This window comes from Hesperophylax consimilis, chromosome 12 (genome assembly GCF_061612785.1).
Source record: "Hesperophylax consimilis isolate HC1 chromosome 12, BYU_Hcon_1.0, whole genome shotgun sequence".
NCBI lineage: Eukaryota > Metazoa > Arthropoda > Insecta > Trichoptera > Limnephilidae > Hesperophylax > Hesperophylax consimilis.
Window position 1 is genome coordinate 10,152,607 of NC_142847.1, and position 26,468 is coordinate 10,179,074.

Here is a 26,468-nt window from a genome sequence, read left to right on the forward strand (position 1 = left end):
GTAAAAATAAATGCCGCCAACGGGAATTGAACCCGTGCCTTCTGATGTCCGGTCAGGTGCTCTGAAACCACTGAGCTATGTCGGCTTATTTCCAACCGCCAAATGATTCAATATGTACTAGTACCTCAATCAACAATTCCTGCTTTTTATATTTTTTCCATCTGTAAACAACCAACTTTATTTTTGTAGGAAAGGCTTTGTTAGTGCTAAATTTCTCACTAGATGGCGTCGAGACATATTATATCTTCATTTATTGGTGAAATATTTTTGACTTGTTAAATATTATTATTTTTTAATGATAAACTAATGTTATAAGACAAGGTTTTATCTATAGCATAAAGGATAACAAATAATTATGAGCAATAATTAGTCTTATTGCTTATAATTATTGGTTATCCTTTATGCTATGCATAAAACCTTGTCTTATAAACACTAGTTTATCATTAAATAATAATAAATGTGTATATTTTTATTTATGTAAAATAATTGTTTTATTATAAAAAATATAATGATTTATTTACTTTCATTTTTACTTTCTTTAATAAAATTAATTTCGATGTTTTACATGTGCCAGGCGTCCCGTGAAGACATTTTTTTACGTAGCTTTGATAAATGATTAGTAATTTAAATGCATAAAATAAGAGTTGTAAGAGCTGTTACCTGCGAAGGCTGTGAAGATCATTGCTACATGGTGGATGTTATTGTTAGGTAGTCGGCCGTAGTTCAGGGGGTCCACGGCAAGACCGATGCAGAATATGGCGAACATCTGGAAAAGGGAAGCAATTACCACAAATTGCACAAACTGTAAATTACAAGTTTCGCTAGATCAGCCTTATGTCACTTAGAAATGCAATACATCGAAATACAACTGTAATTTCAACCCTTCATGCTATCTATAAGTACACCGTAATACCATCTTCAAGTCCGGTCTCCATCAACGCGGTGTCGAGCCACCGACTTGATCGCCTCGACCACTTCGCCACCGTTCATCTCCGCTTACATCTGTTGTCGATCTCCGGCCCGGCGAATTCGCCGTCGACTACATCCACCAACTCCGTGAGCATCGGTCCGGAGTCATCTTGGTACTACACTGACTCCATAAACGCTGTAACCTCACAACCTCTTTTATGCGTCCCCTTACCACGTCCACAAAGACATTTTTGAAGTGAAACTTCTTTACGCGCGTTATGCATTTTCGAGGACCGGAGTAAAACCGACTCATGACCGTCACGAAAAACCGTGATCATTTGGTGGTGGGGGTACGGGACCCCCACCACCGCTCACCGTTCACTGTCGCTCTCTCACCGTAGTCGCTTACTGAGGTGAGGGAGCCACTGACGAACGTTCTCTCTTTCTCTTCTCTCCTTTCCTCTTTCTAGCCAACGACGCCACGCCAGGCATCAGCTGCTTGCTTCGTGTACTGCGCGGTGAGTGTAATACGAGTGAAATTGATTGTGATTTATTCGAAATGAAAAGAGAGAAAGAAGAATATTTTATTTGAAATGAAAAGAGAGAGAGAGAAGAATACTAAAAGTTTCACTTCCGTCGTGCGTAGGCTTGCCACACACTGTATTTTTTCGTATATTATATTCGTGTGCCAATAAAAATACCTTATTTGAGAACTTCATTCATAAAAAATCAACCCGTAATTTTTTTTTTGTTTGACTGAGGATTGAACCTTCCGCGCTAACAACTGAGCAAAACCAAAAAAATGTAGGATCGACATTTATTTCGTATATTAACTGCATCCGTAATGTCATCCGATTTTAGAGAAATGAGTATATCTCCGCTTGAGTATGCATGATTAACACCAATTTGACATAATGTATTATCATCGACAACGAGTCTATCTGTCGAATTTCATCTCGATCGGATATCGGCAAGTAGGTTAATTTCCATTTCATTATACACTCATTCAAGAAAACAAAAATTAAATTCAATAAGATGTATTTTAAAAAATTGCGTTGGAGAAAAAAAAATTAAATTATAGAAATTCTTCGTCGATTCTATGACAAGCTTCAGCTTTCACGGGCTCCTCTTCACGCTTGTAATTAATTTGTCTGTACATCGTCACCTGTGAAATAAAAGTTGGTTATCTGTGGTAAACACAAACATATTTTAGGTAAGCCAAACGGTTGATTTTGAACCCTGGTGAACTGAATTTGCAGTTAGTAAAGTCGATAATTTTATAATGTGGAACCTTGGAGAAAATTGTGGAACACATCTCCCAAAATGAAAAACGAATATAGCATCAAGATTTACTTTATTCTACTGCAACACTTTATGGTAAACATTTCTTATGAATCTGATGTGATGGCATATCTGATCATTATGGGTTTTGTAAACCGTCCAATTTTCTCCCCCGTTAAACATTTCTGTGCTTAATTCTGTAATTCAATGTAGCAGACTTCCTCGGATAACCTTGGTAAACATTCACGTGTAAATAAAGGAATTTATGCGTTAAGGCGATGCTTAATGCTAAATCACTATTTTGATTAATCTTTACAACGAATTGGCGTACATTATGGATACCAAAAATTGCTTTAGATAAATTGAAGGTTTTCCTATCGTTTCGCTCGAGATAAAATAATAAATTATTTTTTCAATAGAAATGTATGAACGCGTAAACGAAACAACCTTTAAAAATACAGTATTATAGCTAAGATTATCTGTGACAGTTTCACTTGATTAACTTTTTTGCTTTCTTATAAAATTATTTACAAAATAAATAAAACCAGTTTTGTGCTTGAAATCGAATGATTCTAGACTCCGTTTGTCAAGCGATTTTAACGCCTATTACCTACAATATAAGGTATACCTAGAATATACACATTTTTGGCTTGTAGCTTCCTCTTAAGGCCCCGTAGTAAGCGTTCAAAGATGAGATATGTAAATACGAATGTTAGAGGGAGCGCGCTAATATAAAAAAACTATAATAATTAAGCGAAAATGGTGAATATATTTAATAAAATACGACTCGTTTGAAATAGAGCAAGAATCTCTCGACGAATGCTTTAGTTGCATTTAAAGATACACTGTGAATTTTTTCATACTTGTAACATATTAAGGCCCCCTAGTAAGCGTTCAAAGATGATTTGAAAGGGAGATATGTAAATACGAATGTTAGAGGGAGCGCGCCAATATTAAAAAACGATAATAATTAGGCGAAAATGGTGAAAATATTTAATAAAACACGACTCGTTTGAAATAGAGAGAAAAACTCGTGAAAAATGCTTTAGTTGCATTTAAAGATACACTGTAAATTTTTCATGCCATATTAAATAACATAACAAAATGTGATTTTAGTAATTTTCGGAGCTTACTTTACGCTTTTTTTTTCTATCGAGGGTTTTTTAATATAATTAACGTTTTAAAATCATATATTTATTTTGGAACAAAAACTTAAAGAGTTAACGAGGAACTTGTTATAAAGCGGTAGAAATTGAGTATACGGAGGCTTAAATAACAGAAAAAAAGTTTGTTGTGTTTTTAATAATTTTCGGAGCTTACTTCGCGATTTTTTTCTATCGAGGGAATTTTGACATAATAAACGTTTCGGCACAGCAAATGTATAGATATTATCTTAAAAATTTTTTTTTTTGGAACTTAAAGACTGAAAGAGAAATTGGAAATGTAAACAAAGTATCGAGAAACTCGCGAAACAATAAATAAACGGATTCCTCCCTCTCCTCCTAGTATTACTGTAATTTATTTTATTAATTTAATAATAACAAAATATGTATGTAACACGAATTGTGATACAACATAAATAACTGAATAAACTACCTGATTATAGCAATGAAAAACTTACCTCAGGAAGTTAATGTCTAAACAAGGTTTTGATGGGATCTATGATAAAAGTAATATGATTATTTTTTTAGTTACATCTGAAAATATCAATGACAAATTGCACAAAAACTTACATCAAGAAGTTAATATCTAAACAAGGTTTTGATGGAATCGATGATATAAGTAATATCATTATATTTTTAGTGACACCCGAATACATCAATGACAAATTGCACAAAAACTTACACCAGGAAGTTAATGTCTAAACAAGGTTTTGGTGGAATCCATAATACAAGTAATACAGGGTTTACCAATAAGAGGTGTTATTTTGATATTCAATCGTAAAAGATCAATTGTTTCGTTGCTTGTGTGGCACGTAACGCCGTCTTGTTGAAAGTAAACGTTGTCCAGATCAATACCATCCAATTCCGGCCATAAAAAATCATTAATCATCTCTCGATAGCGCAATCCATTCACCGTAACTGTTGCTCCAGCCTCATTTTCGAAAAAAGTAACATCCAATGACTCCACCGGACCTTAAACCGCACCAAACAGTCACACGTTGAGGATAAAGAGGCTTTTTTAACAACAACTCTTGGGTTTTCCGAGCCCCAGATGCGACAATTTTGCTTGTTGACGAAGCCACCGAGGTGGAAATGGGCCTCTTTACTCAAGATGATTTGCATTTGATTCACTCAAGTGAATTTTAATAATTTCAATGCGTTGTTGAAGCATGTATCGTTCCATTTTTATTAATGGCGTAGTTTCTACTAGCCAAATATCAAAAAATGACAGCTTCAAAAGTAACATCTACCGAAATAGCGGGCTATTCAAAATAACACCTCTTATTGGAAAACCCTGTATCATAGTTTTTTTTTTGTTGCAATGTTTTGGCTACGATTTTCCGTATCTCATTTAAATCTCGATGGATAATTCAATAATTATCATTGCAGAACCTGCCATCTTGTCAAATGTGACAGTTAGCCAACCTGACAGTGAACTAACAGATAGTGTTGTAGTGGCCAAATTTATTTGACAAAAAGAGCAACGAACAACAACGAAGAGCGAGTTTGAAAAGTAGAGCAACCACGTGCCTGGTTTTTTGGTTGATAGCAGATATTTTTATGCCGATGTGTTTACTTGTTATAAAAATAACTACTATACTCAGGGCCTGATTTGGTAATACATATAGGCCCGGTATATCAGTTACGCTTTATGCTCGCCAAGTTCGTAAATCCTTGCTTAAATTTAAACGGGCTAATTCGGCCGCTTAATCCTTGCTAGGTTTTGAACTAGTTCCATGTTTAGACGTTGCGGCGATGGTAGTGACACATGTCAAAAGCCCGGGTGTTGTCCTGGTCAAACCATGGTTACGACTGAAAACGGCACGACCCTCCCTGTCTGTCTGTTTTGCAGCACCCTGTACTTGCTGACTTTCGTCTCGATTATATTATTAATTGATAAAATATGATATTCAATCTGAAATCAATCAATTAACGGTTAGATCGTTATAATTTAATGAATATTGCTCTGACTTCAGCAAAACAAATACCATGAATTTACAATTAGGTTCCTCGCAGAAGGCACCATGCTAGTTAATGTGGGTAATTTATAAAAAAATCAATCGTGGCGACAGTATGGTATTCCAAAGAAACACGTCCTTCTATTAAAATCATAGACAAATTATCAAATATTGGTTATGTGTATCCTTACGTAAGCTCATCATAATAACCAAACGAGGAAAAAGACCAACTGATATACCGGCTCATCGAATTTTAAAAGACTTTAAAATTCTTATGACCTTTCCGTGCAATTTTTTTTCCAGCTATGTTTTACGTTAAATTCTAGTCATTAATAAATGTTCAGAGAAAGGTAGATGCTAAAAGAAGGGCTAGCTTAACTGCATATTAGAATGATAATCCTGTCTAATCTTCAAACCTGTTAGAATTTATTTTCATTTTTACTAAGACAATTTGAATATTGTCAGGTTATTCGAAACCAGGGATTCTTTGTTTAAAAAAAACAATTCTATCAACTAATTTATTTTATAGTTCCTACCCTGAAAAGAAATTCCGCCTCTGATTGCACGTATTACGAATTGTTCGAGCATGTCTAAGCACTTTCAATTTATTTCAATACCTACGTACCAATGTTTTATTTTTCTGATACCGTGCAAATAAAACACTATATACAAAGGTACCGAGAGCTTTTTTAACCCTATCTTGAACTTTAGCGGTTGCTGAAAAAGATAATTATATTCCCAAAGTGTAACTAGTTGTGTTACGGGTAAAACCCAAACCATCTCCGATAGCTGTAAGAGAACATCAGTAAACGTTCAAAGATGGTTAGAAAGGGAGATATGTACTAAATACGAATGTTAGAGACAGCGCGCTAATATTAAAAAAGGATAAGAATTAAGCGAAAATTGTGAAAATATTTAATAAAACACGACTCGTTTGAAATAGAGAGAAAAACTCGTGACAAATGCTTTAGTTGCATTTAAAGATACACTGAATTTTTTCACACCTATAACATATTAAATAACGGAACCAAACGTGTTTTTAATAATTTTCGGAGCTTACTTTGCCATTTTTTTCTATCGAGGGAATTTCAAATGTATAGATATTATATTAAAAAATACCCTAAATTTTTGTTAGAACTTAAAAACTTAAATAGTTAAAGAGAAACTTGTTATAAAACGGTAGAAATTGGGAAAGCGGGGGCTTAAAATTAACCTTACCACGTACACATCTATGTTTTTTATATTTATAAATAAATGTTTCTTTGTTTGTCCGCTATAGACTCAAAAACTAATGGACCGATGTCGCTGAAAATATAAAAGCTTATTCTTATCAGTGTAAGGAGTGTTTAGAGAGGGGTTTGGATGGTAGAAGGTGTCGGGGACGCTCGAGGAGACTTAATGTATTATATCGGCACTGGAATGAGATACGGAGTCGAATTAATGTAGGATTAATGCACGAAGTCGACATAATGTAGTTTGTTAACGGTAACCATCTGGATTTCACGATACTAAGCGAAGTAAATGATAAAAAATGTCGAGGACGCCCAGGAAAGACATGAATCAAATAATTATTTTTGGTAAAATGAGGCGTACGTGATAAACGAAGAAATAGGTGTAAGGAGAATGTGTGACTTGAAAGTGAATGGTAGAAAAAGCCGAGGACGCCCGAGGAAGACATTGCACGATCATTTTTTTTTTTTTTTAATCTCTCAATTATGTCTAAACTTATTTCATACGCTGACGACACAGCAATTTTAACTGAGGGATTAACTTGGAATGAAACCCAAAGAACAGCAGAGTTAGATATAAACATACTAAAAAAATGGTTCGATAATAATTTGTTAACACTTAATACTGAAAAAACTTTTATAATACCTTTCACCATTAATAAAAATTCATTCCCTGATAATTTAAAGATAAGTATACACTCATGTAATTGTAATAGAATTTCAAATTTATGTAAACCTGACTGCTCTGTACTTACTGTTAAAACTAATGTAAAATATCTAGGTGTAATTATAGATAGTAACATAAAGTGGAAATTACAAATCAATGCAATAGTAGAAAGATTAAGAAAATTATTGTACATTTTTCTTAGAATACGAAACATACTAAATTTTAAATTATTAAGAACCATATATTTTTCACTAATTCAATCAGTATTACAATACGGAATTGTTGGTTGGGGTGGAGCATTCAAAACTTCTCTCTTACCTTTAGAAATCATCCAAAGAATATTAGTAAAAATAATTTTGAAAAAACCGTATGATTACCCCACAATTAGATTATTTCAAGAATTTAAAGTCCCTTCACTTCTTATTATTTATAAAAAAATAACTCTTTTTCAAATACATAAAGATTGTTTCAACATTGACAACTTAATAACTTTTTCGAACAGCAATAGACAAAGTATTCTTGGCTCTATAACTATCCCGCGCTGTAACACCACCACAGCCCAACAATTTTATAAATATTTTGGTGTCAAATGGTTTAACCAATTACCTCTTAACTTAAGATTGGAAATGAATTATAAAAAATTCAAAAGCTCAATAAAAGCACTATATCAATAGCACATTAAAATCGTTTATACTTAAAAAGACAATATAATCTCTCAATTATTATTATATTGAAATCCTTTTCTCTTATTTCTTATTCTTATCTCTTTCTTTCTTTTACATCCTTTTCTCTTTTCCATTTGATAAAATTTTGTTACATATAAAATTTTTATTTTGTTATATTAAAAAATAAAAATTCTTTTCATTATCATTACACTCTCTGAAAAAATATGTTAAATTACTATTTACACGCGTTTCTCCGCCTTTTTAACACGAGCATTTGCTCTAAAAAAAGGTGTATCACGATGTACTGTAATAAAAAGAAAATAATCTTAATGTAATGTAATAACATGTAATTGTAAATTTAATATTAAATAAAAATTAAATATTAAAAAAAAAAAAAAAAAAAAAAAATGTGAAACAAATACTTAAGGCGATGCCATACGTAGTAATGCAAAATCATGTGTTTTTGATTTGAAAATTTGGTCGCCTAGAAATGTCTCAGATGCTTTAATTAAATACTGCGAGTAGAATACATCTTGGCCTTTGACGTAATCGAAATTTTTTAGATAAGTATTTTTATAAGCCCAGAAAATAATAATTTAAAGGCCTATGAAAACTGCTTTAAAGTTCAAAATCTCCTATTTACGAACCCATTTTCGGTTATGATTTTATTGAATAATGTGGCAAATTAAGTTATTTATAAAAACATCGAGAAAAAAATAAATATTTATGCCTGAACATCCACAAAATAAAATAAAAGGCACTTTTTGGCCATGTTTTTTTCTTGCATAAATCAAAACAGGCGGATGGTGTTAAGCGGGAATTTAAACCTTATCACCATCTACGTAAGGGTTTTTATTGATAGCGGCTCAATTTAAAATATTACACAACGTAGTGCATCGCCTTAATACAATACAATAGTATTATTTCCATCTTAAAAATCCATTCAGTTTTTAGGTACATTAGAATTCACAATCTTAAAACATTACCCCAAACCATTTAAGTCCCCGGGCAACGCCGGGTATACGTCACCTAGTTGCTAATAAAATACACCACGAGTTTGTGTCGAAAAGTAGAGAAACGCATCCACACGAAGTAAAATATTCACTGAATACAAAACTGTTTAGCAGATAGACATATGAATATTAGTAGACCTGCCCTAAGTGATTAAAAGCGTATTATCCCCACTCCCCATACCGGTTCCATTGGAGCCGGCTGTGCTCGCGTATGGCCTCAAGTGAAATTTGAAAACGTGACGTCATCATTCTTGTGCGAACTATGGTCGAGGCATCATCGGTTCATTTTACGAAATAACACGGCAAAATGTTGACTTGTGATATGAAAACTTGTAAAAATAGATGTGAAAAAGAGAATAAACCCAATTGTCGTTTACATTCCATAAGTAAGCATTATTTTACTTTATTTTAAGCTTATTCACACCGTATTATATGGATCAGTTTTAGAAACATATACTATCACATCACAATGTAGCGATTCTCAAGTGTGCTCATCGTTGTTTACTGGGGTAAGTAAATTATGAAACATTTGTAAAAGTGTCTTAACTAAATACTCTGAAACTAACTACGACTCTGCAAACAGAAGAAATTTACTTTGCCGAATTTGGACTTCGCAAATTAATTCATAACGTGGCGAGTAATTTGCGCTCCCATGTAAAAATGTCTATTCATTCAAAAGCAGATTTTACTTTTAAGAACTAAATGGTGATATTATAATGCGAGATGCCTATTTACTGTCAGATTGATTTATTGACGAATCACAGTCAGCTTAACCCCCTTCGTTCTTCAACAGTTGATTTTACCCCTCGCCATTATCTTCTCGTCTATTAATTCCTATGTCTGTGGTTTAGCATTATCTTTTGTTGCATGCATTTCTTCTTTTCCTTCTATGATGGAAACGAGAGAAATCTTCTTTTATACGTTTGCGAATTTCCGTTTCGTTAATGTTTTCTTTTGTACATTGGTTAGCAACATTAAAATACTCTATTTGAAGAGATGCCACTTGTGTGTTTTTGTTTGTTATGTGTTGTTTGTGTCCCAGTGAAATATTAATTCAGCTTGGGGCTTTTTCATAAGTAAAATTTACTATGCATTTTGAAGATGAATATTTATGATACTCAGTTATGCAATTCTTTATGTTTTTGTATACATTAGTATATTTTGTCGGTATGGCTTTGAAAATCACAATATACGATAGGAATGTATCTGATACCAATGCTAATATCTTTACTCCAACCGACCAGTTTATCTTTATTATTTAAACATACTGATATGAATACAAATTAATAAATACCAACTGTCCAGTAACGACATACAACAATATGTAAGAATAAAACAATACGTGTGTAAAACATCAACAAACAAGAGACAATAAAGTTTGGATCTGATGAAATTTATCAACAACAATATGTAAGAATAAAACAATACGTATGTAAAACAACAACAAACAACAGACAATAAAGTTTGGATCTAATGAAATTTAGGTATTTAACAGACATAAATACAAAATTTAACCAATAATAAATACTAACGGTCCAGTAACGACGTACAACAATATGTAAGAATAAAACAGTACGTATGTAAAACAACAACAAACAAGAGACAATAAAGTTTGGATCTAATGAAATTTAGGTATTTAACAGACATAAATACAAAATTTAACAAATAATAAATACTAACTGTCCAGTAACGACGTACAACAATATGTAAGAATAAAACAGTACGTATGTAAAATAACAACAAACCAGAGACAATAAAGTTTGGATCTAATGAAATTTAGGTATTTAACAGACATAAATACAAAATTTAACAAATAATAAATACTAACTGTCCAGTAACGACGTACAACAATATGTAAGAATAAAACAGTACGTATGTAAAACAACAACAAACAAGAGACAATAAAGATTGAATCTAATAAAATTTAGGTATTTAACAGACATAAATACAAAATTTAACAAATAATAAATACTAACTGTCCAGTAACGACGTACAACAATATGTGAGAATAAAACAGTACGTATGTAAAACAACAACAAACCAGAGACAATAAAGTTTGGGTCTAATGAAATTTAGGTATTTAAAAAACATAAATACAAAAAATTACAAATAGTAAAATTTAGGTTCTGGGAACTGTCGTTAAAAGATGTCGGGAATCTGGCAACTACAGCTGATGTTATAAACGATGTTCAGAAACTTGTTACAAGCGGGTAACTGGTGAATTCACACTTGGAATCGATTTTTTGGTACAGCTTTTTTTGATTTGAGCTTTAGTTTTTGAGTAAATCGAACCCAAGCTGGAATTTTTTTGATCAAATTTGAAAAAAAATCGGTCGCTAGGGGGTTTAAAATCGGCTGTTTAATGTCTTTTAAAATGCATCAAAGTGTAGACCCGGCTTGTAAAGTTTTTTCAACCCTTTTAATTGTGGATTTTTTTTTGTAATGCTCTGATTGAATAAAGAGTTTTTTGGGTTCTCTATGTAATGTAATGTCAACACATTCCCACAAGAGGTTGGAAGAACCTTAAGTTGGTCCTTTGTAAAGGAATATGGAAAGTTTCTTAGTAGACGGTGATTGATATTGATTTTGGTTGTAGCCATGAGGTAAGATTCTACGTGTTTATATTGATTTATAATTATTTTGAATAGAAATTTGATGTAATATTTGTCACGTTCATAATTTGAAATATTCTAGTCGTTTCTTATATTCGGTAGGTAGTGTCGTCAATTTTAATGTGTGATGACTAATGACTAATGTGTGATAGCTTACCAGTTCCAATATCTTCAGTCCGATGGACCAGTTGTTCTTCAAGTAGGATACCTTGGAGGACCCGGGGTAGTCCCCATTCTCTCCCTTCTTCCCCTCCTGGGGTCCTGTCTCTGCCTCTGCAGACATGTTCCAGTGGATGGATCTGGGTTCTTTCTCTAAATGCGCCACCTGGAAGAATAGAGAAGAATAAATTGGATTCAACTGTAGAAATGACGGTCAAGAAAAAATAATAAATATAACGGGTCCACGCAGAGGAGGCCCTAAAGCAATTCTTAGCTAGGTACCCTTCTACTTCCTTCAAGCCATGCCATAGAATCACTGGCTTCGAGTAACTGTGATTGTTATTCAGTATTACACGAAAAAAATCTTAGTAAATATATAACGCTACCGCTTTTTTTCTTTTAAATATAGTTCGCATTATAAAAATGAAACAATACTGCACAAAATGGTTTCTTCTGAGACAAGGTTCTCATCAATAAATTGTTAGTCTGTTTTGTACTTAGCGTACGAAATTATTTTCAAGTGAAAACTTGTGTCGTTCAACTTTCTATTAAAATAATTAGCAATAATTGTCGAAACGATAGCTGAACAGTTTATGCTCGAATATATAAATAATAATAACACTTCTTGCGCCAAGTGATTTTTTACATAAACTTTGGGTTTTGATTAGGGATTTTGCTGCGGACCGCAATACAGTTGTATTGGTCCTACATACGATCTTACATAAAGCTAGCTTTAGCAAATATAGACTTTACGCATTCATCCTAAATTCGAGCCCTGTGTTACCCTGCTTTTAGACGTTGGTTCTAAGTGTGAACTTGAGCAAATAAAGGATTTTAAGTTGGGTCCGAAATGCGAAATCCGAAATGTTTAACGCCAGACTTCGTAAACAAAGGCTTTTATTTCTTCAAAATATTAAACTTGCACTTCAAATAATAATATTTAACCGTAAACAAAATTCCTGCCCCATTTGTCACAGGTTCCATTTCCTGGTATTGTTACTCTAAACTCCAGAACATTTAACTCAAGAAAGTTAACTACTGCTGTATTGTGAAGTAGTCGTCACCTTTGAACATTGGAGGATTATTTTAAACCTTGGTTTTTTTATTTGACTCGCAGTTAACCAGGAGATTTATCGGCGAGCTGAATGAAAGCAAACTTATTGTGGCGTGACTGACCGATACAAAACTCAGTTTCTGAGCCATGTTCTCCGAGCATTATTTTAGGGTTTATCAAAATTTTACTGGTGCTTTTTGGATGGTCGTTTTTTCTTATTTAAGACACATGATCAAATAATAAGTAAAAAAAAAATAAGCTTTTTGGGCCAACGACTGTTGAAGGTAGACGCAGAATATTTTTTATATATTTAATAATACCATAGCACCGTACATAATTGGGGGTTGGTGTGGCAGCTGGAGATTGTTTTTGCCATACGTTAAAAAAATGGTTCCAACCCCTATTTCTAATTTCTCTCTAATTTCACGAGGGTTATATTAAGAATTTATTCGTTTTTGGGAACAGCTCATATGTTCTCATAGAAATCGTTGCGTTTCCCTTACTGCAATAGTTAGAAATATGAACTAAGCAGTGGTAAGAACAGAAAACACCAAGCTTTATTTTTAAGTACAGAAGTTAACCACTTAATAACTAAAATGTAAACCTTCATGAAACCAAAGGTTTCGACCACGATTTGAGAAAAAATTATGAAACTTTGCCAATTTTTTTATTATTTTATTTTTATGTGAAACGACAAAAAGTGAGGTAACAATAACGTTTACAATACGTTTGTCTAATATTATAGTGTTCTTTTTTTCTCTATTAGTAATTTTAGGTAAGTGTTTAGACAAAACAATGTAAGGTGGGCCATTTTTAAAACCTTTTTATCATTAATTTCAAAATTTCCAAAATTATTGACTTATCTATATTCCATATAAATAAAAATAAAAAAAGTTCATTAGTTCAAAATCTTAAATCTCCGAAAGTTCTCCGCCGATTGCTTTGAAATTTTGACACAACGTTGTGTTCGAATGCGCGTTTGTTTTTAATTACCTATATTATATAGATGGCACCTGTGACCGGTGAAAACATGCTTTAAAAAACAAACAAAAAACAGCGCCATTTGTTGTACGTAAAAGCAAAATGCGCTATTGATTCTCTATCTGCACAGACAGACTGAGCCACAGCAACGCCAAAGGTAGTTACTAAAAATATTTTATCATCTTTCAAAAATAGATTATAGTTTTCGGATATGTTCAGAAATATCCCATTTATTTTGATTTCATTGAGAAGCAGAAATACACATATTCTCCGATATTCTAAAAAAAATTTTAAGAAATATAACGGTAAATATGCCAGAGGCCTGATTGATCAAAACTTATCTCATGCTGCTAACTTCAGTGCTTAAATATTATTAAGGCGCACTATATTCATGGCAGCTATTTTACTATGGAATACAATAACTTCCTTTTTACTTCTTGTGTAAAGAATTCAGACAAACTACAATAATATGTTAGTGGAATTTAAATTGTCATTTTCAAAGTTTTAAGTGATGTATCAAGAATTCAGACAAAGTGTACTACAATATGTATGTCTTTTATTTGAATTCTTTACTTGAAACGTGTATTTCTTTTGTTTTAATTTCTTAAGATACTTGACGATTAAAGTCAGATTTCTTAATTTTTCAAGGGTCTGCGCTTTTCCATTTTCAATAAAGCGTTGTTTTCTGGCCTGCGCTGGTTGGATAGTAATAGTTTTATTACAAAAGTTCAAATTTGACTATTTAAATCCGTAAATTTATAATTTTAAATATAAAATTCATTGACCTTGCTACTAAAAACTTGTGAATGTTTTTCGCAATAAATTAATATTGCCATAAAACAATTAAAGTAACAAGTTTATAAACAATTAGTCCAATAATCACGAAAACCTTGCTTGTTTTGTCGCTTGTTCTAAGTGCCAATCGAGTTAGCGATGTAACTGAATTCCATCTCTAAAGACGTATTTTTTGGTTCAATAAACATTTATTTTTCTTGCTTAATTAATCAATACTTGTTTGACTTGTATTTTTTATTGATTTAATGAGATCAACAAATATACCTATAACCAAAATCAATCATAAAGCATGAATAACTTTTTGTTTAAATATTACGCTATGAAAACGAAGCATTTCGATAAATCAATGAACCTATATATGTAACGAGGAGTGTTCTGGTGTGGGTTTGTTTTTAAAAAAATCTACAGTTTTATTCCGAGATTCACATGAGATTTTGAAAAACCACCCTCTTTTCCCACTCCTTATAGCAGAATTGCACACTTGACTTTCAAAATAATAGGAAGATTATTGCGTACATCTGATTTAGAAAAACTGTGTGTAAAGCCTTGAAAAAGTCGGGGACTTCAGCTAGTCAAATTATAAAGACCAAAATGCCAAAATCTTCAGCTAGTCAAATTATAAAGTCCAAAATGCCGAAATCTTCAGCAAGTCAAATTATAAAGTCCAAAATGCCGAAATCTTCAGCTAGTCAAATTGAAAAGTCTGGCAAGCCGAAATCTTCAGCTAGTCTAATTATAAAGTCCAAAATGCCGAAATCTTCAGCTAGTCAAATTACAAAGTCAAACAAGCCGAAATCTTCAGCTAGTCAAATCATAAAATCCAAAGTACCGCAATCTTCAGCTAGTCAAATTATAAAGTCCAAAGTACCGCAATCTTCAGCTAGTCAAATCATAAAGTCCAAAGTACCGCAATCTTCAGCTAGTCAAATTATAAAGTTCAAAATGCCGAAATCCCCAGTTAGTCAAATTATAAAGTCCAACGAGCCGAAATATAATATTTATAAAACAGCGAATTTCAACAACACCTTAACTTTAACTTGATATATGCTTTTTTTCAACATCTGCAAAGTCAAATTTTGTACATCCATACATGTAAAATTAAGATTTACTGATTGTAGGGCTTTTACAGAAATGGTAATAAGTTTTATAATGTAAAGTTTTACGTGCTTTGAATACAATTCACAGGTAGCCACAGTGCTTGAATGCACCAGGTGAACAACACAAAATAACAATAATATAGCCCTAACTGGGTGATCCGAGGTCACTGCTCCCTGGGAATTAGGGATAGGCTGCTACAGTCGCCCTAGATAACACAATACTGCCTAGAGTACCCTAGAATGCCCAGGCTGGCCCTACAATGCCATGTCAGTACCCTAATAGGCCAGCGCCGGCCCTACAATGCCTATATTGGTGTTAAGTTCACAAGAATTACAGATGACATTTTGGTGGCAACCGGGCGGAACATTAGATGATTGTGTAACCGTCAAAATGCATGCCGAAGTTCTATTTGGACATATCAAACGGTTTTAGACACAAGTAAATTATGTACTATCTGCGCAATTAAGTGCACTATTCCAACCCAATTCCAGTCATAGACAAGAAATTAAAATGCACTAAAAATTTACTAATTAAAAAACTCTGCCCAACTGTTAAACGGTGTTTTCGTTACACATTGAGTAAATACTGTGCAAACTCTGTTTTGAATTCTTACTAGTAAAAATGTCTTTAACTGTGCTGCGAAAGTACTTGCAACGTCGCATTTTGGCAGACTGACGCTTGAGATTCCCGTCTTGAAAAAGTGAGGTTATATCTGACATATAATTTTTTAATTACCTCTTACCATTTAAGGAGAGTTTTTTTTATTTTTTTTTTATAGTGAATACCTCACAAGAGTCCCAACTGTTCCCGTCTGGAGCCAGTGAGACTATGGCATCCCCAATTAGGGGATGTTGTGAGGCTGAAGGTAAGTGGGGAAGGGAAAGAGGAAGGTGGGGAAGTACCTGGCTATTCAGATCTAGTCACTAAACACGGCTAAAGCCATTTGGAGCAACGTTTCAATTCTGAATGGTGGTCTTACACCAGGGCGATACTGGTAGTATCTTCCACTCTGGAACGTGCCGCAAATATACTAAATATTATTTTAATTAATTAATTGTGAAATAACACAAATTAATCAAATAAAATTTGTTTGCGCACGCCGGGTTCGAACCCGCGACCTTCGGAATGGCAGTCCAATGCGTTACCACTGGACTATGCCGGCCGTCAACGAGTAAAATGAAAATGATGTATTTAAAACATACATGCCTTATGCATGTGTAGGCAAATATAAACCCAAGAATCAATGTTTGTATTTTGCAGTAAATGAATCAAATGTCTTTTTTTTGGTTATTCTCTTGGAATTCTAAGTAAATTTATTATATATATTTTTTTATTGAATAAACGAGATAAAACGTTAGGTGACAAATAACAGTAGCTCGTCTAGCCAAAAATACTGTCATAGCACTCCTCTTCTATGCTTTTACGCTGGCTTGCTGTCACAGTAAAAGAGTTCTGTTTAAAATTTGTCTTTTTGTGTAGGAAGGCTCTGGAATGAGCTGGCATTACCACACTTGACTGTGTGAGGACAATCTTACTCCGATACAACTCACACCTGATGCATCCAATAAAGAGACTGGTGAAATCCTAGTTACTCTTTAATACTTTTTAAAAGAAATGCATATTATTTTGACTAACAATTTCTACCAGAATATGCATCATACAAACAAAACTATATACGTAGGTCGAATATTATAGAATTATTAAAGATTGGATAACGCACCCAAAATTGTAAAATTTGCATGGTTCGATTCGATCGTCACACCAAATAAGCACAGCGTAACTAATAGGAAATGATTGACAACAATAATTCGTCCTATTTGAGTCCTCGTAGTACCTACCTCAATGTATTGAGTAGGTAGTTTCTATGAATGGTAACACTGTTGAATCATTGTGCATCTCAGGAATTCCGTACATTGACACATCACTGAACTGACATCTGTCATTCCTACATGTTCCACTAGCGGGTACTGTGTACGTGTAAGGTACCAATGATTACATATAAACTTGTACGGTATCGAAATACTGGAGTCACTCTTCCTACGGTCAATTATTGTTAACGGGGGACAACAATGCGTATTTTAGAATTGAAGCATTGAAATTTATTATAATTAATGTAAATGTTATTTTCGAAGAAAGAAAGCAGCAATCAATTTGTGGCTTGACATAATACAGGTTTTTCCAATAAGAGGTGTTATTTTGATATTCATTCGTAAAAGATCAATGGTTTCGTTGCTTGTGTGGCACGAAGCGCCGTCTTGTTGAAAGTAAACGTTGTCCAGATCAATACCATCCAATTCCGGCCATAAAAAATCATTAATTATTTCTCGATAGCGCAATCCATTCACCGTAACTGTTGCCAAATTTGAATGAACGTGCTATGTTTACGTTTCAGACAACAGTTTTCTCTCACAACAGGTAAAATTATTTAATATTTTACATGAACTACAGGTTTTCCAATAAGAGGTGTTATTAAGCCCGCTATTTCGGTAGATGTTACTTTTGAAGCTGTCATTTTTTGATATTTGGCTAGTAGAAACTACGCCATTAATAAAAATGGAACGATACATGCTTCAACAACGCATTGAAATTATTAAAATTCACTTGAGTGAATCAAATGCAAATCGTATTGAGTGATGAGGCCCATTTCCACCTCGGTGGCTTCGTCAACAAGCAAAATTGTCGCATCTGGGGCTCGGAAAACCCAAGAGTTACTGTTGAAAAGCCTCTCTATCCTCAACGTGTGACTATTTGGTGCGGTTTATGGTCCGGCGGAGTCATTGGACCTTACTTTTTCGAAAATGAGGCTGGAGCAACAGTTACGGTGAATGGATTGCGCTATCGAGAGATGATTCATAATTTTTTATGGCCGGAATTGGATGGTATTGATCTGGACAACGTTTACTTTCAACAAGACGGCGCTACGTGTCACACAAGCAACGAAACCATTGATCTTTTACGATTGAATATCAACATAACACCTCTTATTGGAAAACCCTGTACATTGTCGTTTTACTATTTTGGGGTGTCACTGTCCAATTGACCTAATAAAAGCAGCCGCCCCTGATTACCACTAAAAATAAGTTTTTTTAGATATCGCTAAGAAAAGCGGCACCACACAGGTACCAACGGTAGAAGGAATATATTCCTTCCTTTTGTATTTTAATGTTTTTTATTACTACTGTTTGAATAATACTGCAGTTTTACTAACTGGTTTCGCTCAGGTTCGAGTAATCAAAACGATTCTCAAAATATTTTATTAAACAATTTTTTAAAAATAAAAACCGTTATTTTAAATTGTAATCAAACCGTCATATTATCTATTTTGTCTTTCGGTTAACTCTCAGAAGATATTTCAGCACACTAAAATACTTAAAAATACGGATAAATCATAAAATCTGGCTTTTTCTGACAATTAAATGCATATTTCAGAGCTCCTTAGCTCTTGACGAAAATTACAAGCAGAAATTTAAAAGTACTAGTGAATAGTTTAGAAATATATACATACATTACATTGGGCATTTACCCAAGTAGATCTAGAACGCATGCTGAGAATAACAATTATGAAACAACTGTCGTAATTTCGGTCACACTTGTTCAAACTTCTAATACATGCGTTAATAGGTTCCCTGCCCATATTTCCAGACGTTAGAGGAAAGAAATTGACATATATCGTAAAATGGGGTGAGTTTGTCAATTTTCAACTTTGAAAATAAATTACTTTTTTATAAAAATAGTATTGTCGGAAAATTGTAAGTCATATTTTTTAAACATTTGTATATCATAAAATAGGGTGATTTTGATCAAGTTTCAACTTCGTACCTAAATAACGTCTTTTATAAAAAAGTGTTGTCGGAAAATTGTATAACATATTTATTGCTATTATTTTGTAAAATGTATTTACATTTTTTCTATCTGAAAATATCTTAAAACGGTATCACAATTCAACAATTAATATATGTCTAGAAATAATATCTAGAAACTGTAATATCGATGATATTAATGTATGAGCTCATTATAGGTCGCGCTATTAGTCTACTAGGTTACCTATATATGGAGTTAGCTGTCGAGAATAATAGGAGAATAAATAAGGTGAGAACCTCAAGGTCGGGGTCCAGATTATTCCAAACGCCTGCTAATTGAGATATCACAGCCCATTGTCAATATATCACGTTAAAAGTACAAGTGTTTTGTTAAAGCCGGAGTTGTATGTAGAGAGTTTGTGAAAAAAAAACCCGGAGGCACAACAGAAACTTAGTACAACAGTAATCTAGTTGCACGAAAAGCGAAGAATTATGCAGTTATACGCGATGATCAAAGAACCCATTCGAAAGTCGCCCCATAATACGTTAGTCAATATAATATTATTAAACCACGTTCGCATCTGAATTTGTTTTGTTTAAACCAATGTATTTTGGGTGTTATTTTACCAATCTGAAATATATTTTGAATGAATTATTACTGGTTATAATAATAATACTGTTGGTTTGCAAATCATTAGAGAGGCTCGGACAAAGTACGTATTTGACCGGACGCAGACGCCTGGTTTACGGTCAGTTAGTTTTCCTTAGGCCTTTGGTGACATGATTGTAACTTCTAAAGTCGGTCGTACTTGACATATTTTTGTTAAATTATCATTATATCAAAAGTAGTTTAGTTTATGATCACTTTTGAAGTAATATCGATCGATGATAAAGTAGTAGATAACACAGACCTTTTCCGAAAATCAGTTCATAAATATAATCTACATAACTATGAATTTAGAGTATTGACAGATAGAACCACAGTCATTGGCGATTTTTTAGTGCATTTATGCAGTGAACTTTCGCAAAAAAAAGATAAGAAAATATGAGAAACTTGTACTATATTAATTTTACCACACTTTAAACAGCGCGTTATTAAAATTGCGTGTTAAAAAATCCACCCGTTCGAATGATGTTAATGACTGCCTAAGAGCATGTCCAAAATGAATCGCAAATCCCGTAGGTGCGTTTTGAATATCAGCACATATGGAACCTTTCGACATATTTCTTAGGTTCATACAAAACTATTAGTTGCGCTAGAGCGGTAGATCTGCAACGCTTGGGAGTCTGCTAGCTGCCTGAGTGCGGAGCACCTATGAGAATTGTTAACACTAAATTTACACAGAATAGAATTTTGTGAGAATCTAAATATATTTTTTGTGGTTATGTTTTAAGTTGTTTTTAAAGATCCAGTGGGGTCGTGCATGAGATGGGCATTTTTCACGTCAACTGATTGCCACTCAAGTTTCCAGCAACTGAAATGAGGATGTTTGATGATTTTAAACACATTTCTGTAAAAGAAAATATCTGGCGAAGTAAAACTATCATAAATCTACGGTAAAATTATAGATTTGTTATTCAAGCCGATTTTGTACCGCGTTATGGTGTTAAAATCAAATCAGGTGAAACACCTGACTGACTGATTGAATGACAAACAGTCTTGGCAGGGACGTGTTTGCCGGTTGTGGGCTAGATTAGTATGGAACGAATACAGTGAAATAATAGATACATATACAGAGTACATCGCAGGTAATTTCTCTAACCAAAACCGGTTCTGCAGCATTCATTCTTCTTAATTATTCTTATTTCTTACGCTCGCTACAACTCGTACCTCTATGTATTATTACTACCGGTACACTGACGATCCCATTCATAAGAAAAATAGCAACCTTCAATCGGAGCAAATAAAATGTTGTATTGTTTCGTATGCCAATAGAAAAAAATATCTGTTAAATATACACGATAATTGATGTATTTCTATTTTTTTAATAGACTTGCGAAAATATTTATTTGAATTATTTTATGACTCCCGTTAGTGTGTAATAATAATAATAAATTTGTATAGCGCCGTTTTTGTGAAAAATCACCCCAAGGACGCTATATCGCTTATAGAGATCAAGCGATAAGTATTTACCTACTAAATGATATTTTAACAATGAATTATTTTAATTGTCATTCTAGAAATCGAATTCAGACAAACAAGAACCTACCTGTAATATAATATTTTTTTACCCGAAAATTATTTTAATTCTATATTTGGAAAGTGTTTAGAAGAAAGTTAGATTTCTTGATTTTTCAAGGGTCTGCACATTTCTATTTTCAATAAAGCGTTATTTCCTAACTAACTAGATTTACTAACATTATCTCCCGTGATTTTTCAAAGGTTTAAACGATAATAAGTTAGATATCTAATGTTTGTCAGTTGACATCTTGATTTAATTTTTTTAGTTCTGGTAGCCAATGAATTAGTTGGGTAGGTAACTTTTGCTTATTACTGTTGTAGTCCATAGATGATTCATAAATTTGTTGCGCTGAATGTTGTGTTGAATAAAAAGTGATTCATACGACGATTTTTCTTGACAAGTGATTACTATTTCATTATTTAAGTCCTAATCCTGATAGTTTCATCAATGCTAAAGCTTTTATTGGATCTAAGCGAACCAATCAAATTTTCACGCAATTAAATATAATTTTTTATACAGGCAACACTTTATAATCGTCTTATAGTTCTCACATGGAGAAAACTTACGGATATAAAATATAGCAAATTTTTTAAAAATCTCTTCAAATTATTCGTAATCCTAGTAAAAACAGGATTTCAGGCCCTAAATGAATGAATTGATAGGTTCCATGTTAAACTTTTAGTTAAAAAAAGGAATGTGATTAATGAAAATGGAATGAAAAAACATGTGTTCATAAAAATCATTGTATTTTCGCATTTAGTAACTATATATTAACAGGGCAAAAGCAGGTGCATGAACACGTGTTCCGATATATTATATTCTCCATGTATATAATATTCAATTTATTTAATAAAATTCTCATTGTTCCATCTTTACTGACAGGTTTTCCACTAGTTTATTGTTAATAATGCTTCGCTCAGTATTAAAAACATGTCTATGACTGTCACTGAAAGCTATTTTCCATTGTCATATTTTTCTTCATCTGACAGCTCCGTGTCAAATGTATTCCCTCCACAAACGAGATTTCCCGCGCGTGAAATTCATCTCTGATAAAATCAGTATTGCCAGTGAGCCACGGTTTTACTATAATAATCTTATAGCCAGGTACCTGCGCACCGCATAAACAAGTTTAGTGCTTACCCGTTTCTTGTCTAATCAAGAACTTAAATGGCCTTATATATGGGACAATCAACACGCCTTTAATGGCAAAAAAGAGTGATAGAAAAAGAAAATTTCACAACTAGAAACGTGATATTGAACTTTTTCAATGAATAGTTAGATTTATCAAAGATTTTCTTCTCCCGTTGATTATTTTCTTCTTTGCTCATACTTAGCGGTACTCACTTTTTAAAACCTTTATATATATATATTAAATTTGTACATTTTATACTTTTAGATATTTTATTCTTTTTACATTTTATACTTGTTACTTTTCTTCGAGTTGTTGTACATTTACATTTTATACTTGAAAATTTATACTTTTCTTTGAGTTGTTGTACTTTTACATTTTATACTTTGGTTTGAGTTGTTGTACTTTCACTATTCTTACTTTTTTTTTTTTTTTTTATTATCAATATAAAGTTTTTTTACAGGTTTTTTTTTCGATCTCACTAGGATAAACCTGTGTCGAGACAGACGTGTTTATGGCACACGTTGTGCCGTATATATGAAAAAATGAACAGCCAAACGAACGATAATGCGTATTATATTTATGTATCTTAGTATTCTTGCAATGAATATAAACTTTTTACTAATATGTTTTTAATTTTTGTTATTTATCTTTGAAAAATAAGATTTTGTTTTTTTTGGTGTGGGAGCTAATTTGATAATAAATTTGTTGTGTATTAAATTTAGAACGCGAATTTTCGTAATACACTTATATTGCTCAAATTTATTATCAATGATTGTTTTAAACATTTCGCTTTCATGCTTCTCAATTTCTCTTCAAAACAATCAACGCATTTCAACTATCATCACCTAGTTTAAGACTTCCGAGAAAAATATCACTAAATTGTCTATCTTTGTATCACTTCTTTGTGCCTACTATACCGTAATCATATTTGTACAGCGTCCTTGAGGTTATTTTTCACGAAAACGGCGCTATATAAATTAGCCAACCATTCTTATTATTATTACCTACCGCTTGTAAAACGTATTTTAGTGTAGGTACCTATCTCAAATATTATATTTTGAATATCAAATTTGTTATGTTGTATAATCTGAAAATTTATAACTGCATAACATACTTATAGTAAGATCTTCAAAATATGCGCAATAATATACTAACTTTACTTAAAATTATAGGTTGCACGTAACATAAGCATTTAAATATTTTTTCTCACCAGATTAAACCGAGGATTAGATTAATCAGAAGCTTTCATATTGAGTAAGAAAAGATTATAAACCCTGTGTAAGATAGATTATAAATTAACAGAATGTCACAATCCTTTATACTTTACGAAATACATTGATTTTTGTTGAACAAAACTCTCTCCCTTTTCACTTATTGCAAAATTGTCATCATCAATGGCAGAATATTAAGATAATAATAATGATATTTGATTTTTTTTATTTTTTAGGGTGGTTCATAAAGAACGAAGTAAAAAAATGAAGTAGGTACTTAATTTTATAATACGAAAATAATAATATGAGAACCTACATTTTATTATCTTATTGGTTTTTGCTACCCAGCTTCCTTACAGATTTGTTCTGAAAAATGAGGAGTAATCATTATGACCTCATCTCTTATTTTTTTAAATAAATCTATTTGAATTTTAATTTTGTTTTCTTGGTTGAATGAATGAATAAAGTGGAAATTAACACCCTTCCCGTCATCCCATCGAGCTGACACTCGGCAGATATACTCGTTGTCGATGACAATGCATTCTATCAACATTTGCCGGCACTCATGCACAAACAAACACATTTTTTAAACGAAATTTTATGAAATTATTTTTAATTAATAAATAATTACAGCAGTTTATATACGAAATAAATATCGGTACTATCCAATTAGCGTTTGGCTTGGGTGTTAGCATTCCTGATTCCAATCCATGGGGTGGAAGGTTCAATCCTCAGGTAACCAAACAATTTATTTTTATAAGTTTTAAAAGACATTGTAAAAGCTCGCAGTTGTTAAGAGCCAGTCCATGGGGAGGAAAGTTCAATCTTTTGTCAAAACAAAAAAATTTAATTCATGTATTCATAAAATTAGATGTTGTAGTAAAAAACATGTTTTTTTTTCGTATAGATATTTAATATTTTAATCTATATATTTCAAAGGATATATACATCTCATAATAGAATTGAAATAGTTTCGTAAAGATATGAAAATTTTACGAAGCCAGTGCTCGTCTTTCGATAGTTTTTACTGCTACCATGAAAACGTTTTGACCAATCAACACCTGTACCTTTTATCTCAAAACAGTTACAGTCCATTGCACATCGATTTTTTTAACATTATTCTAACAAGTCGTCAGGGACAAAGTAAAAAATGTTGAATTATAAATTGCAAAAAACGCGTGTAACACAGCACCTACCTGTAAGTATTGTTGTACATGCGCAGTGCATCAGATGCAGTCGTGCGCAGAACTGTCAATCAATGCAGAAGGTTACCTCATTCATCTCGGAGGATACGCTTTTCTGTCAAATCGATAACAATCGATCCATCTGACTGCTAGCATTTATGGAATTCATTCAATTTAACAACTTATTAAGGTCGAACATGTTTCTAGTCTACAGTTTCCGTTCTTGGAACGTGCAGAATTGTTTCAAACGCAAAATAGTCACTGTGTTGAGTTATCATGGAACCCTAAATAATATATCACTTAGCTTGTGAATATTATCAGATTTAAAAAAAAGATAAAAATTGGAACTGATTATATGAAAAATTCAGAAAAGCAACAAAGTAGGTTCCTGCCTATAATAATATAATAGATTTTTAAAGGTTGTTTTTTTTTAAATTTTAAATATAATATTCCGTGATTTTTAACGGGCCAGTATGTACTATTTAGCTTGACATTATTAAAAATAATTAAGTGTAAGCAAGAAAAAAAGCTTTTTCTCAGTGACGCTTTTCAAGGATATATCAATACTGTTAGAATTATAAACATCCGATTCCCAACCAGAAGCTAACGCTTCCAAGGAAGAGTAGTATTCAAATCTCGTAATATGTACAATGTAAATAATATTTTATATGTACATACCTTATATCTTTAAGACGAGACAATACTCTGAAATAAAGCCAGAACCTTAACGACATAAGTGAAGCAGCCGTGCACAAAAATATGCCACGCGCGGCCCTGGTGTATTGGACAGACCTATGGGTGAATTTGCCCTATCAAATCTCTAAAAAAACGTGGGAATTTTCACGACATACAACGCCCTAGCTGGCTTAGAAAATCGATCTTTCCGTGGGGTTTATTATAATTATTTCTGATGAACGTATTACTAAAATCTCAAATGTGTCTAGAGGGATCTCTCGGAAAGTTACTAATTCATCGTCTAGAATAAAATCTGGTGCTTACGCTAATTTTATAACGTTTAATTTTCAAACAGTTTTACATAGAATATTTTATTTGGTGTTTTTATTAAACTCATATCAAATATAAATAACTTACATATTTAAGAATCTCTATAGAAACATTTGAGATTTTAGTAATACGTTCATCATAAATAATAATTACACTGTGAGCGTCAGCGCAAATACCCAATATTAGAGTCTTATTTCGAATTTATATGAATTGTGCATGTCATCTGCAGTGAATTTCCTAAGGAATTATTTTTTTCATTTCTCTGATGTTGTTTTCCAAAACATCTGCATAAATTATCCAATTCCAAAGAGGAATTTGAAAGTAGATAATCATTAGAAACGTTAAAAAAACGCGGCGACCAGCGAGCCA

At 32.6% G+C, this 26,468-nt stretch overlaps 2 protein-coding genes across 2 annotated transcripts in view; one reads left to right on the forward strand and one right to left on the reverse strand.

Moving 5' to 3' along the window:
• Adsl (adenylosuccinate lyase) overlaps window positions 1-26,468 on the forward strand; it is a 136,846-nt gene that overhangs the window by 68,811 nt on the left and 41,567 nt on the right. The window lies entirely within an intron of this gene.
• LOC149419107 (uncharacterized) overlaps window positions 1-26,468 on the reverse strand; it is a 38,233-nt gene that overhangs the window by 8,900 nt on the left and 2,865 nt on the right. The window contains exons 2-3 of the mRNA XM_089638114.1: window positions 11,655-11,822; window positions 661-766 (exon numbers count right to left, since the gene is read on the reverse strand). Of these exons, the coding sequence (XP_089494240.1) occupies window positions 661-766; window positions 11,655-11,780 (232 nt within the window). The 5' untranslated portion in view covers window positions 11,781-11,822. The remainder of the gene's footprint in view (window positions 1-660; window positions 767-11,654; window positions 11,823-26,468) is intronic.